General features: G+C 48.9%; 1 protein-coding gene across 4 annotated transcripts; it reads right to left on the bottom strand.

Annotated features, from left to right (window-relative positions):
* Positions 1 to 329: 329 nt before the first annotated feature.
* LOC115132654 (eukaryotic translation initiation factor 4B-like) lies at positions 330 to 10728 on the bottom strand. Of its 4 annotated transcripts, none has more exons than XM_065020908.1 (5): positions 10617 to 10728; positions 3273 to 3411; positions 1629 to 2038; positions 907 to 1023; positions 330 to 750 (listed from the first exon to the last, which is right to left on the bottom strand). In XM_065020908.1, exons 2-5 carry the CDS (start codon positions 3343 to 3345, stop codon positions 694 to 696), a joined length of 657 nt encoding a protein of 218 aa, XP_064876980.1. In that variant the 5' UTR covers positions 3346 to 3411; positions 10617 to 10728; the 3' UTR covers positions 330 to 693. The 4 variants fall into 4 exon arrangements, with proteins under 4 accessions (XP_064876980.1, XP_064876982.1, XP_064876981.1 ...); XM_065020910.1 differs by having other exon boundaries at positions 3273 to 3408; XM_065020909.1 differs by lacking the exon at positions 10617 to 10728 and adding an exon at positions 10427 to 10610.
* Positions 10729 to 13509: the final 2781 nt, after the last annotated feature.

Below are 13509 nucleotides of genomic sequence, written 5' to 3'. Positions count from 1 at the left end.
TATAAAAGACATGCGAAGAAAGGTGTAAATATATACACCAAGACGAGGACAAAGGACGTCTGACTGCTATGCCATCTTGGGATAAGATCTAAGGGATGAAGGGTCGAAACGTTGCAACAAAATCACCTGGGAGCATGAACAGCATCGTGTGGCGTTTTCCTTTTTCATGAGGTCGCCTATAACTCCATCACCTGCAAAAAAGTACCTAGATGTGTGTATGTATGTTCTTCAGCTTTTGTACTGTAGCTACGCAAACATAAGATTCACACCTTTGTCCTTAGACTGTTAGGTTCTTATCTTTCAGAGTAAATAACTCACAGACTCTAGAGAAGCTTTAACCAAATTTAATTCTGCTCAAAGGGTCAGACAGACCAACATTTCTCACCATCACAGTTATATACATCCCCCTTAAGACACTCCTCCTTCTCTCCAATCCTTAAATCTTATAGTTCCACAGGAAAAGGGTAGTAAACCTTTAGTAACCTTTACCTTCAGGGGATCTGACCTCACCTCCTGACCTCAACCCCTCCTCCTTCTAGTCCACAGATGTCCATCCGTCTCCCCAATAGCAATCCGTTGAGCTCCTCCCGTCCACCCAACACATTCCACAGCCACACTCTTTCTACAGATCTCACTCCTTAATATACTATGCGTCTGATCTATCATGTCTTTATTATCTCAATGTTCAAAATGTCAAATCCAACAAGACCAATCTGCAATGTCCACAAGGATCCTTCTGTTTCCGAAGTTCTGCATGGAGGAAGAGGAGGAAGAGCAAACAACATTAAAAAAGTAATGGATGACATGTGCCATCTAGTGGCCAAACCTATTGACTGCCGTTTCACCAGCTAGTGGCTAAACCGAATGACTATTTTCCTTGAAGCTCACTTTGTAAAATGGACTAACCTCTTTGTTTAGACTCAAGGCACTCAGGAGAGATTCCACATCATCAAACTCAGCATAGCCAAAACCCTTTGAGCGGTCTTGGTTACTGGGTTCTCTAGGAAGATGTACTGCACTGATCTATACACACACACACACACACAGACAGACAGACAGACAGACAGACAGACAGACAGACAGACAGACAGACAGACAGACAGACAGACAGAGTCAAACAAAGATATAGTATGTCTGGGTTTAAATGAACAAATACTTGCAGCAAGTTGGCAAATACTTTATAACAGGGGTATTAACAGGGGTAACAGGGGTATTTAAATCTTACTCTACGAGGTCTGGACTACTGCTGCTTTTCTGTTCTGCCTGATAATTAATTGCACCCACCTGGTGTCCCAGGTCTAAATCAGTCCCTGATTAGAGGGATAGAATGAAAGAATGAAAAAAGTAGTGGAACTGCCTTCAAGGTCCAGATTTCAGTTCGAGGGCTTATAATAATGTATGCCATTCAGCAGAGGCTTTCATCCAAAGAGACTTACAGTCATGCCTGCATACATATTATGTATAGGTGGACCTGGGAATTGAACCCACTATCCTGGCATTACAAGTGCAATGCACTACCAACTGAGCTACAGAGGACCCACAAACTAACTGTGTAACACAACAGATTTAGGCTTAAATGTTATGTTTTGGGTAGGGCCAAACATGTGCTAAATGTGAAATGCACTTACCCCCACGCCCCTGAAGAAGTCCATGATGGAGTCCTCAGTCACGTCGTAGGGCAAGTTGCCCAGGAAGGCGGTGTAAGGGGGACCGCGAGGAATACAAGAGCGGTCAACGTTTGGCTCCCGGGCTGAACGGGGTGCTGTGGGCAGGATGGAGCGGTCGATGGCTGGGGCCCGGGCTGAACGGGGTGCTGTGGGCAGGATGGAGCGGTCGATGGCTGGGGCCCTGGCTGAACGGGGTGCTGTGGGCAGGATGGAGCGGTCGATGGCTGGGGCCCTGGCTGAACGGGGTGCTGTGGGCAGGATGGAGCGGTCGATGGCTGGGGCCCTGGCTGAACGGGGTGCTGTGGGCAGGATGGAGCGGTCGATGGCTGGGGCCCGGGAAGTATCCTCCTCTGTATGCCAGGAGGTGGATACTGGAGGGAGAAGGGAGAAATTGAGAGGGATTGGAGGTTAAAGGGCCAATCGATGATTGAACATGATTTTTTTAAACTTTCAAATTAATAATATACAGTGCCTTCAGAAAGTATTCACACCCCTTGACTTTGTGTTGTGTTACAGTCTGAATTTAAAATGTATTAAATTCAGATTTTGTGTCTCTCGTCTACACACAATACACCTTAATGGAAAGCGCTCAGGGATTTCACCATGAGGCCAATGGTGACTTTAAAACAGTTACAGAGTTTAATGGCTGTGATATGAGAAAACTGAGGATGGATCAACAACATTGCAGTTACTCCACAATACTAACCTAGAGTAAAAAGAGTGAAAAGAACAAAGCCTGTACAAAATGCAAATATTCCAAAACATGCATTTTTGCAATAAGGCACTAAAGTAAAACTGCAAAAAATGTGGCAAAAAAATGAACTTAATGTTCTGAATACAAAGTGTTATGTTTGGTGCAAAGGCAACACAACACATAAAGGAGCACCACTTTTCAAATGTTCAAGTATGATGGTGGCTGCATCATGTTATGGGTATGCTTGTAATTGGCAAAGACTAGCGAATTTTGGGGGGGGATAAAAATAAATGGAATAGAGCTAAGCACAGGCAAAAATCCTAGAGGAAAACCTTGTTCAGTCTACTTTCCAACAGACATTGGGAGACAAATTCACCTTTCAGCAGCACCATAACCTAAAGCACAAGGCCAAATATACACTGGAGTTGCATACCAGGTCAACATTGAATGTTCCTGAGTGGCCTAGTTACAGTTTTCACTTTTACTCCATTGTTTATAAACAATGTAATTGTAAACAAACACTTTATAGCCTCAAAACATGGTTGAAAGTATAATTTTGATCTCATGGATGATGTGTCATTGCATGCATAGCTCTGTCTATGAATTTGAGAGTGGTTACATTTCTCCAGCCCCAATCCTCAGATAGTTGCCAAAAACAGTGCCGGGGTCGCAATTTTTGTCATTGTTTAAACTGCAGATTTCCCTTTTAAGATCATGCTTCCTTACGATAAGATGGGTCAGATGCTGTTCTGTGTACTGACCAGAGATGAATGTCACAGAACAGGATTGGGCCTACATGAGTTACAGTAGCCAAATCGTAACCACATTTATCCTGGTTGGGAACACTCAACGTATTGGAGAAAGGAGAACAAATAACTCTGATGCTGCATCCTTTTTCTGAAGAATCTCACCCTCTGTGTCTAGGTCATCTGTCTCCTTGGCCCAGCTGCTAGTGGGCTTGGTGGGGGTAACTTGGGGGTGCATTACCCCCCTTGTCCTCTGCCAGGAAGTTAGTCAGGGATAGGGTCTTATTCCCCTTCTTCTTAGCTGCTGTGAGGAGAGGGTGACATTTTATCATGGTCAAACAGCTCTTTGACAAGTTTCTGACAAGACTCACTGTGACATGAAAATGGTAGTGCTGCTGCACCCCCCCCCCCCCTCTCTCTATGGAAGAATTTTCCTCGAAATCTAAAGGCACAACCTAGATTCGAGCCAATGTCTTAAATAGTTGAACATGTTATTACTCCTACCTCGTGAAAGTGACTTACTGACACTTTTTCATTTTTTGTTGTTGTCAAAAACAACTTTATATTGAAGGAGTGCCTTTGAGTTGCAAATGCGCAGTTCGGCGCTAAACACGATTACGTGATTCCACGCATTAGTTTAGCTAGCCAACATCGCCGTGACGTTTTTCTTTTTACACATTACAAGAGTGTGTGATTGGGGATTATATTGGAGAAGGACATGTAACATATTGTAATGACCTGACTAGATCATAAATGAACAATTGTCCAGACAGAGGCTTGAGTTTGCGAATTGACGGTTTATTAAACCAACTTTACACAGGCTACTGTTTGGGCCGTAGCACACGCCAAAAAGATGACAGATAACCCACAAGCCAATCGTGACCTTCTCTTGTGAAGCCCAGATGTAAGAGAGAGAGAACAAAGGCTGAACCTGGTCTTAACTTCCAATGCTCCACCCCCCTGCCCAACCCCCCTCCACGCCACTCCGCCAACCACCAGGATGCCCGGCATCAGAACATTCCAGGCATTCCCGTGATTGGCAGATAGCAGGTTGATTGACATGTCGGACCCCGCGAACACTGGGTACTGGTCAGTACAACACAACCACCTCCTAGCCTAACACATAACACACAGCTATCTGTGCGGGTCGCTACACAGCCCCCCCCACCACAAAGTCCCTCGTCCCCGAGGGAACAAACAAAGTCTCTGAAGCGACCCGGAGGTCTCCTTTGCCTGCGTGGCCGTGATGGTCGCAGAGTGCCCCTCTGGGAACCAGGGGATGAAGGCAGGGATATGGGGGACAAGGAAGCGGGAACGGGTAATACAGTCCGTGGCTCTGGGGAACCACGCGGTGACACAGGGGGGGAGACAGGGGGAGTGGGCTGTCTGGAGCCTTTTCTGCGGCACCTGAGGGTGGGTGCCTGGAGAATGTCATTGCCAGAGAGGGGAATTGTGGGGGTTCCTGGGGTTTGGGGAGAAGAGGCCCCTCTGTATGGGGGCTAACCTGTCCCGGTGCAGTGCCACCTTTCTCCCCCTGGGAGGAAGCTGCACCCGGTACACAACCTCCCTACCCTCTCCAGGACACTGCAGGGTCCCACCCAGTGACTGTCCAACTTGGGGCATCTGCCTTTTTTCCTTAGGGGGCTGTAGACCCAGACCAGCTCCCCAGCCACAAAGTGCCTTCCCGGGTGTGCACGTCATAGTTCCTTTTCTGCCTCACACCTGCATTCACCAGCTGCTCTCTGGCGAAGGTGTGGGCTGTCTCAGGCGGTCCTGGAGTCTCCGGGCATACTCCGGCCCCGGAGGAACATGAGGGCTATCCAGGGGCCGACCAACGCCATCTCCGCAGGGGGTGCGGATCTCTCTCCCCAGCATGAGGAGGGCAGGCGTGCAGGAGGTGGAGTCTTGGACGGCGGAGCGGCATGCCATGAGGACCATAGGCAGGTGCTTGTCCCAGTCACGCTGGTGTTTGGAAGAGACGATGGCCAGCTGCTGTCCAAGCGTTTTGTTGAAGCGCTCCACAAGGCCATCACTTTGAGGATGGAGAGGAGTAGTGCGGGTCTTGTGCATACCCAGCCTCTCACACATGGTGGCGAACACACGGGACTCAAAGTTTCTGCCTTGGTCGCTGTGGATGGACTCTGCAGCTCCAAACCTGCTGAACATCCCGCTGTCAGGGCGTCGACGATGGTCTCTGCCTCCTGGTCAGGCAGAGCATAGGCCTCGGGCCATTTTGTGAAATAGTCCATGGCCGTGAGCACCCAGCGGTTTCCACTGTCTGTGGTGGGGAACGGCCCAACTACATCCACTCCCACCCTCTCCATGGGAGCCCCCACTGGGAACTGTTGGAGCTGAGCATGAGAGCGGCCTGGGGGCCCTTTCTCGCTGTGCAGTTGTCACAGCGGCGACAAAAGTCCTCCACATCCCTCTTGTGCTGCCCCCAGTAGAAGCCTTGACGGAGACGGCGCATTGTTTTTGTGACCCCAAAGTGTCCAGTCCCCACCCCCATGAGTACTCTGGAGCACAGCCTCCGCAATGCTTTTGGGACCACCACCTGCCACCTCTCCTCTCCCGTAGCTGACTCCTTCCATGCCCGCTGTAGCACGCCATCAGCCAGCCGCAGTCTCTCAAACTTCGACCACAACCCTTTGGTCGCGAGTGAGAGCGCTGTCACCTCTTCCCATGGTGGCCTCACCTGCGCCTCTACCCACTGTAGCACTGGCTGTAGGTCTGTGTCCCGTCCCTGCTGCTGCCGCCATTCAGCCACGTCGACAGTCTGCAGCTCACAGCAGACAGGCCCGCTCGCCCGACACACTGTGGCACAGACACCCTCCTCTGCCCGCAGCTCTCTCTCCCGTCCCTCTCTCCGTTCACAGTGGCGGCAGCCGTCTGCAGTACAGGGCCGACGGGACATGGCGTCGGCGTTGGAGTGGCGTGCCCCTGCCCTGTGCACCACCGTGAAGTCATACGGCTGAAGCTCCTCCAACCAGCGTGCCACCTGCCCCTCTGGCTCTCTGAAAGACATGAGCCACTGGAGAGCAGAGTGGTCAGTCCTTACAGTAAAGGGCAGACCACCCAGGTAGTACTTGAAGTGTTTGACGGAAGCCACAACAGCCAAGAGCTCCCGCCGGGTGACACAGTAGCGGCGCTCATGTTTGTCAAATGTTTTGCTGAAGTACGCCACCACTCTCTCCCCCTCTGGCCCCACCTGGGCCAGCACCCCACCCATGCCCACATTGCTCGCGTCTGTGTCCAGGATAAAGGGCAAGGTGAGGTCAGGGGCGAGCACGGGGCCTCGATCAGTGCACGTTTGAGGGTGTTGAACGCCTCCTCACACTCCACTGTCCAAGTGAAAGCCTTGTCCTTCGGCAGCAGGCGGTTCAGTGGAGCAGCAACGCTTGAGAAGCCCCGTACAAACCTCCTGTAGTACGAGGCCAGGCCCAGGAAGCTCTTCAGCTGACGCTGGTCGGTGGGGGTGTGCCAGTCTCTGACAGCCCCTACCCTGTCCTCCATGGTGCTGATCCCCTCCTTCCCCACTCGGTGGCCCAAGAAGGACACCTCTCTCCTCATGAAGTGGCACTTCTCGGGGTGGAGCTTCAGACCTGCGGCAGCCACCCTCTCCAGCACACGCCGTAGCGCCCCCAGGGCTGACTGGAAGGAGCTGCCATGGGCCAGGATGTCATCGAGGTATACCAGACACTGCTGTCGGGGGATGCCATCCAGCACCCTGTCCATCAAACGCTCAAAAGTAGCTGGAGCGTTGCACAGGCCAAAGCACAGGACCTTGAACTGCCAGTGTCCTCTGTTAGTGGAGAACGCAGTTTTGGCTCTGGCCTCTGGGGAGAGGGGCACCTGCCAGTAGCCACTGCGGAGGTCTAGTGAGGAGAACCAGGAGGACCCCTAACCAGGTCCAGCGACTCATCGATACGTGGTATGGGGTATGAGTCCTTCCTGGTTACCTCATTCAGCCGCCTGTAGTCCGCACAGAACCTCAGCTTGCCCCCCTTCTTCGGAACCATGACGACTGGCGCCGCCCAGGGGCTGTCTGAGGGCTCAATGAAGTCTGCCCGCTGCATCTCCAACACAGCCTTGTCTGCCGCCTCCTGGCGTGCCAGCGGGATACGGCGGGGACGCATCTTGATGGGTCGAGCATCACCTGTGTCGATCTCATGCTGCACCAGATGAGTCTGACCCACCTCTTCCTCACTCAACGCAAAGCTGTCTCTGAATTCAAACAGCAACTGCCACAACCGTTCCTGCTGCTCGGGGTCAAGACCAACACAGTTCCTCCCCATATCTCCCTCACTGCAGACAGTGTCCTCTCCTCTCCCATCTGGGGTAGCTGGGCTGGGGGGTGCGGCCCGGGCTCACAGAGGGCTGTGTCATGGAGGTAGCTGGGGGAATGTAACACACCGCCGTAGGTGACAGGGGGACTGGGGAAAAGTCACACACAGCTGTGGGGGAGGGGGCTCAGCCATGAGTCTCTGCTGCTTTAACTGTTGGAGTAAAGGGTTTGTTGGGTTGAGTGAATGTGACATTAGGGGGGGCCATGGTGACTTCCGTCCCTCCCTGGAAGCTCAGTGTGCCCCTATTTAGGTCTAACTGGCAGCCTGTGCTCCTAAGAAAGTCCAACCCCAGGATACAAGGGTCCTGCACAGCCGCCACCCACACAGGATGACGCACAGTCCTGCCCCTACTGTCAGAGTCATTATTCCCTTCCCTTTCATGGGTGCCAGCTCACCTGTGACTGTGCGGAGCTGCACAGTTGTAGGCTCACACTGAGTCCAACCTGGCACAATATCTGGCCTCACCAGGGTTACTGTGGACCCAGTGTCCACCAGGGCGGAGCAGGGCACCCCCTCCACAGTGACAGGGACATGACAAAGTCCCCAACACAGGTCCGGCCCACCACAACAACAGGCTCCATCCGCTTGCCCTCGTCTGCTTCTGGGGGAAGTGGAGCCTTGCTTCCCCGTCTGTGCCGGTGGGCTCCTCCTGAAGATGATGGTGGTTGGGATAGAAAGCCAGGAGTCCGCACTACCCGGTCTATGCGGACCCGAGCCGTTTCCCTGAGCTCTGGGGGACATGGGGCAATCTCGGCGCAGATGGCCTGGCTGGCCACAACCCCAGCAGACCCTGGGACCAGGGCGTGTGTTTCGTTCCGCCTGTAGCGACACAGCACGAATGAGTTTTGTCATTTCGGCCACCCAAGCAGGCTTTTCCGGCTCCGGGCTGCTCTGCCCCCCAGCTCGCACAGAGGGTGTGTCTCCCTGCACCCCCACCAAAGCCCCAGCTGAAGCCCCAGCCCACACCAGCTCCCTCTCCAAAGCCATCTCCAAGGCTGTCTGCAATGACTCAGGATGAGCCAGCTGGGTCTGTATGCGCAGCTCCGTAGGAGAGAGCGCCTGTATGAACTGGTCCCGTGCTAGCTCGCGAGGGGGGCATGTGAGCATATGCCCGCCGAGAGAGGCTCTCAATGTCATTAGCTAGCACCTGTAGAGGCTCTCCAGGCTGCCTGCGTCTATTACTCAGTTCGGAGCGCAGTAGCCCGGGCTGTACACACTGTCCATAGCGCCTCCCCAGTGCTCCCACTAAAGCACCATAATCATGCCTGTCCTCGGGGCTAATCAATATCAAACAGGCCAGAGCTTCATCCGTGAGGCATAAAGCCAACTGCAGTGCCCTTTCTTCATCCGATCACCCCCTAAAATGAGCTAACAGTTCAAACTGAGCATGAAAAGCTTTTCAATCCGCCTTACCGGAATACTTCGGGGTCTTAACAGATACGGACGCAGCCGGGAACTGGGCGCCGCCATGTTTGTTTACATCCTGAGCCCCAGATTCCTCGTCACGCCGCGTCGACGTCACCACTTCGGTCCGCGCGAAATACCGTCGACGAAGCACTCATGCCCGCTTCATCCGCCATCGCTCTAACGTCCTCCCTCAAGCGGCCTCTGCGCTCCGACGCCCTGGCGATCTCCTCAGACAGAACCCCCGACGACCATTCACACGCACCTCCTTGGCCATAATCGTCCCCTACCTCCACCTTCACTTTCGGATTCCCTCGAAGCATTTTCAATCCCCGTTCTCACCTACGGTAGCTAGCCACATAAGTCAGCTAGCTAGCTGGCTAACTTGTATCAACGTTTTTACTTCTGACACCAATGTAATGACCTGACTAGATCATAAATGAACAATTGTCCAGATAGAGGCTTGAGTTTGCGAATTGACGGTTTATTAAACCAACTTTACACAGGCTACTGTTTGGGCCGTAGCACACGCCAAAAAGATGACAGATAACCCACAAGCCAATCGTGACCTTCTCTTGTGAAGCCCAGATGTAAGAGAGAGAGAACAAAGGCTGAACCTGGTCTTAACTTCCAATGCTCCACCCCCCTGCCCAACCCCCCTCCACGCCACTCCGCCAACCACCAGGATGCCCGGCATCAGAACATTCCAGGCATTCCCGTGATTGGCAAATAGCAGGTTGATTGACATGTCGGACCCCGCGAACACCGGGTACTGGTCAGTACAACACAACCACCTCCTAGCCTAACACATAACACACAGCTGTCTGTGCGGGTCGCTACAATATCTTCATACTGTCTTTGGCCTTATTGTGCTGGCTTGGATCATATATTTTTACACTGTCATTTACAATATTGTAAGCAGGTCTCGAACCCTCGACATTCGAGCCCGAGTTCCGGCACGCTATCGACTGTGCCGCAAAAGCACAGCGCTTATAAACCCAGGGTCGTTACACTATGATTCCAGCAATAAGGGTGGACGGGTAACCTGGCCATCCCAGTAGTGTACAACTCAGCGTGGCTTGCTTTTGGGCCAAAGGGATTGAATCAGGCAAAAGTGTTTGAGTATGTTGCACTTAGCAGTGAGTCAGTGACGGAAAATAATATCCCTGCAAAGAGACTAACAGAGCCCGATTTTTAAGGGTCATTCCAAGCCCGCCACATGGGTCACAGAACCGTGTGTAATGTGGATGTTCACTTTACAGACTTGCAGAAGAGCATGAAATGAGGCCTTTACCCATTCCCTCCTCCATCAGATGTTGATGCACCACAAAAACATAAACTACCCCCCACCCTGGTCTACTACGCATGCTCCAGACACTGTCAACGTAGGCTAGACAGCTGTCTACTCTTTGTTTACATAGATGTCAGGTCAAGTGTCTATTTAACTTTGGGTACATATTTCTAAAACCCTGCAGATATAACTCATTGTGTTGACATAGTTTGTTTGGGACTGCGACAGTTGCATACTATCTATGATGGCGATGATCATTCGGAGAAAAATAACGTTACCCTGTAAAGTGCGATGTTCACATGGTTCCATGCCCACTCCCTCCCTGCAGCGTCCGCCACGATACAGCCCCTCCTGACACAAAGCATGTGAAGTCGACACACCCGGAAAAAGTATGCATTTCAAAACGGTGAATCCATCCCTTTCTAAAAACACCCGGCCCATGCAGAATTTAGCTAACATAATTCTCACCTGACGTCGCCATGTTGGAGAACAACTGCCAGGATCCTGGATGGAGACGCGGGCACACAAGTATCCGCGTGCATGCTGCGCATCGTGTTTTCGTGATTTGCAGTGGTGTAGATCACTCTATCACTGTGGTGTAGATCACTCTATCACCACTGGAGAGCAGGCTAGGCCTAATTGACGGAATGAGAGGTTTTCAAAAGTTATTAATGAGGGTGTAACAAAATGCTTGCGTTTCTATCTCCAACAGTGCAGTAATATCGAACAAGTAACAATACACACATTCAACGTCAGGTCACATATGGAATTAAGAATATATACATATTTGGATGAGCAATGTAAGAGCATAGACTAAAATACAGTAGAATTGGATTAGCACAGTGAACGTATGCCTATATTCACTATGCTAATCCCATTGCATGATGACCGTAATATGATGCCATTTACTGTATTTGGTAAATAAAGGTGTAAATGTGTTTGTTTCATTCTGAGTGGAGGGGTTTATTGTGTTTGTTGGTTCTTCAACCGTCAAAAGTCCCAACAACGATAGTAAAACTAGACAGATTCTCCCTCATACGGACATTTCCCACGTCCCAATGAGGATAAAGGCAATGTTATGCTTGTGTGATGCAAAATCTGTGGTAGAAAATGTGTTATTTGTTATATACACATGTTTAGCAGATGTTATTGGTCACATACACATGTTTAGCAGATGTTATTGGTCACATACACATGTTTAACAGATGTTATTGGTCACATACACATGTTTAGCAGATGTTATTGGTCACATACACATGTTTAGCAGATGTAATTAGTCACATACACGTGTTTAGCAGATGTTATTAGTCACATACACATGTTTAGCAGATGTTATTGGTCACATACACGTGTTTAGCAGATGTTATTGGTCACATACACATGTTTAGCAGATGTTATTGGTCACATACACATGTTTAGCAGATGTTATTGGTCACATACACATGTTTAGCAGATGTTATTGGTCACATACACATGTTTAACAGATGTTATTGGTCACATACACGTGTTTAGCAGATGTTATTGGTCACATACACATGTTTAGCAGATGTAATTAGTCACATACACATGTTTACCAGATGTTATTGGTCACATACACGTGTTTAGCAGATGTTATTGGTCACATACACATGTTTAGCAGATGTTATTGGTCACATACACATGTTTAGCAGATGTTATTGGTCACATACACATGTTTAGCAGATGTTATTGGTCACATACACATGTTTAGCAGATGTAATTAGTCACATACACGTGTTTAGCAGATGTTATTGGTCACATACACATGGTTAGCAGATGTAATTAGTCACATACACGTGTTTAGCAGATGTAATTAGTCACATACACACGTTTAGCAGATGTTATTGGTCACATACACATGGTTAGCAGATGTTATTGGTCACATACACATGGTTAGCAGATGTTATTGGTCACATACACATGTTTAGCAGATGTTATTGGTCACATACACATGGTTAGCAGATGTTATTGGTCACATACACATGGTTAGCAGATGTTATTGGTCACATACACATGTTTAGCAGATGTTATTGGTCACATACACATGTTTAGCAGATGTTATTGGTCACATACACATGTTTAGCAGATGTTATTGGTCACATACACGTGTTTAGCAGATGTAATTAGTCACATACACACGTTTAGCAGATGTTATTGGTCACATACACATGTTTAGCAGATGTTATTGGTCACATACACATGTTTAGCAGATGTTATTGGTCACATACACATGTTTAGCAGATGTTATTGGTCACATACACATGTTTAGCAGATGTAATTAGTCACATACACGTGTTTAGCAGATGTTATTGGTCACATACACATGGTTAGCAGATGTAATTAGTCACATACACGTGTTTAGCAGATGTAATTAGTCACATACACACGTTTAGCAGATGTTATTGGTCACATACACATGGTTAGCAGATGTTATTGGTCACATACACATGGTTAGCAGATGTTATTGGTCACATACACATGTTTAGCAGATGTTATTGGTCACATACACATGGTTAGCAGATGTTATTGGTCACATACACATGGTTAGCAGATGTTATTGGTCACATACACATGTTTAGCAGATGTTATTGGTCACATACACATGTTTAGCAGATGTTATTGGTCACATACACATGTTTAGCAGATGTTATTGGTCACATACACGTGTTTAGCAGATGTAATTAGTCACATACACACGTTTAGCAGATGTTATTGGTCACATACACATGTTTAGCAGATGTTATTGGTCACATACACATGTTTAGCAGATGTTATTGGTCACATACACATGTTTAGCAGATGTTATTGGTCACATACACATGTTTAGCAGATGTAATTAGTCACATACACGTGTTTAGCAGATGTTATTGGTCACATACACATGGTTAGCAGATGTAATTAGTCACATACACGTGTTTAGCAGATGTAATTAGTCACATACACACGTTTAGCAGATGTTATTGGTCACATACACATGGTTAGCAGATGTTATTGGTCACATACACATGTTTAGCAGATGTTATTGGTCACATACACATGTTTAGCAGATGTTATTGGTCACATACACGTGTTTAGCAGATGTTATTGGTCACATACACATGTTTAGCAGATGTTATTGGTCACATACACATGTTTAGCAGATGTTATTGGTCACATACACATGGTTAGCAGATGTTATTGGTCACATACACATGTTTAGCAGATGTTATTGGTCACATACACATGTTTAGCAGATGTTATTGGTCACATACACGTGTTTAGCAGATGTTATTGGTCACATACACGTGTTTAGCAGATGTTATTGGTCACATACACATGTTTAGCTGATGTTATTGGTCACATA

Source organism: Oncorhynchus nerka, linkage group LG7 (genome assembly GCF_034236695.1).
Source record: "Oncorhynchus nerka isolate Pitt River linkage group LG7, Oner_Uvic_2.0, whole genome shotgun sequence".
Taxonomy (NCBI): Eukaryota; Metazoa; Chordata; class Actinopteri; order Salmoniformes; family Salmonidae; genus Oncorhynchus; species Oncorhynchus nerka.
This window is presented reverse-complemented; position numbering and strand designations above follow the sequence as displayed.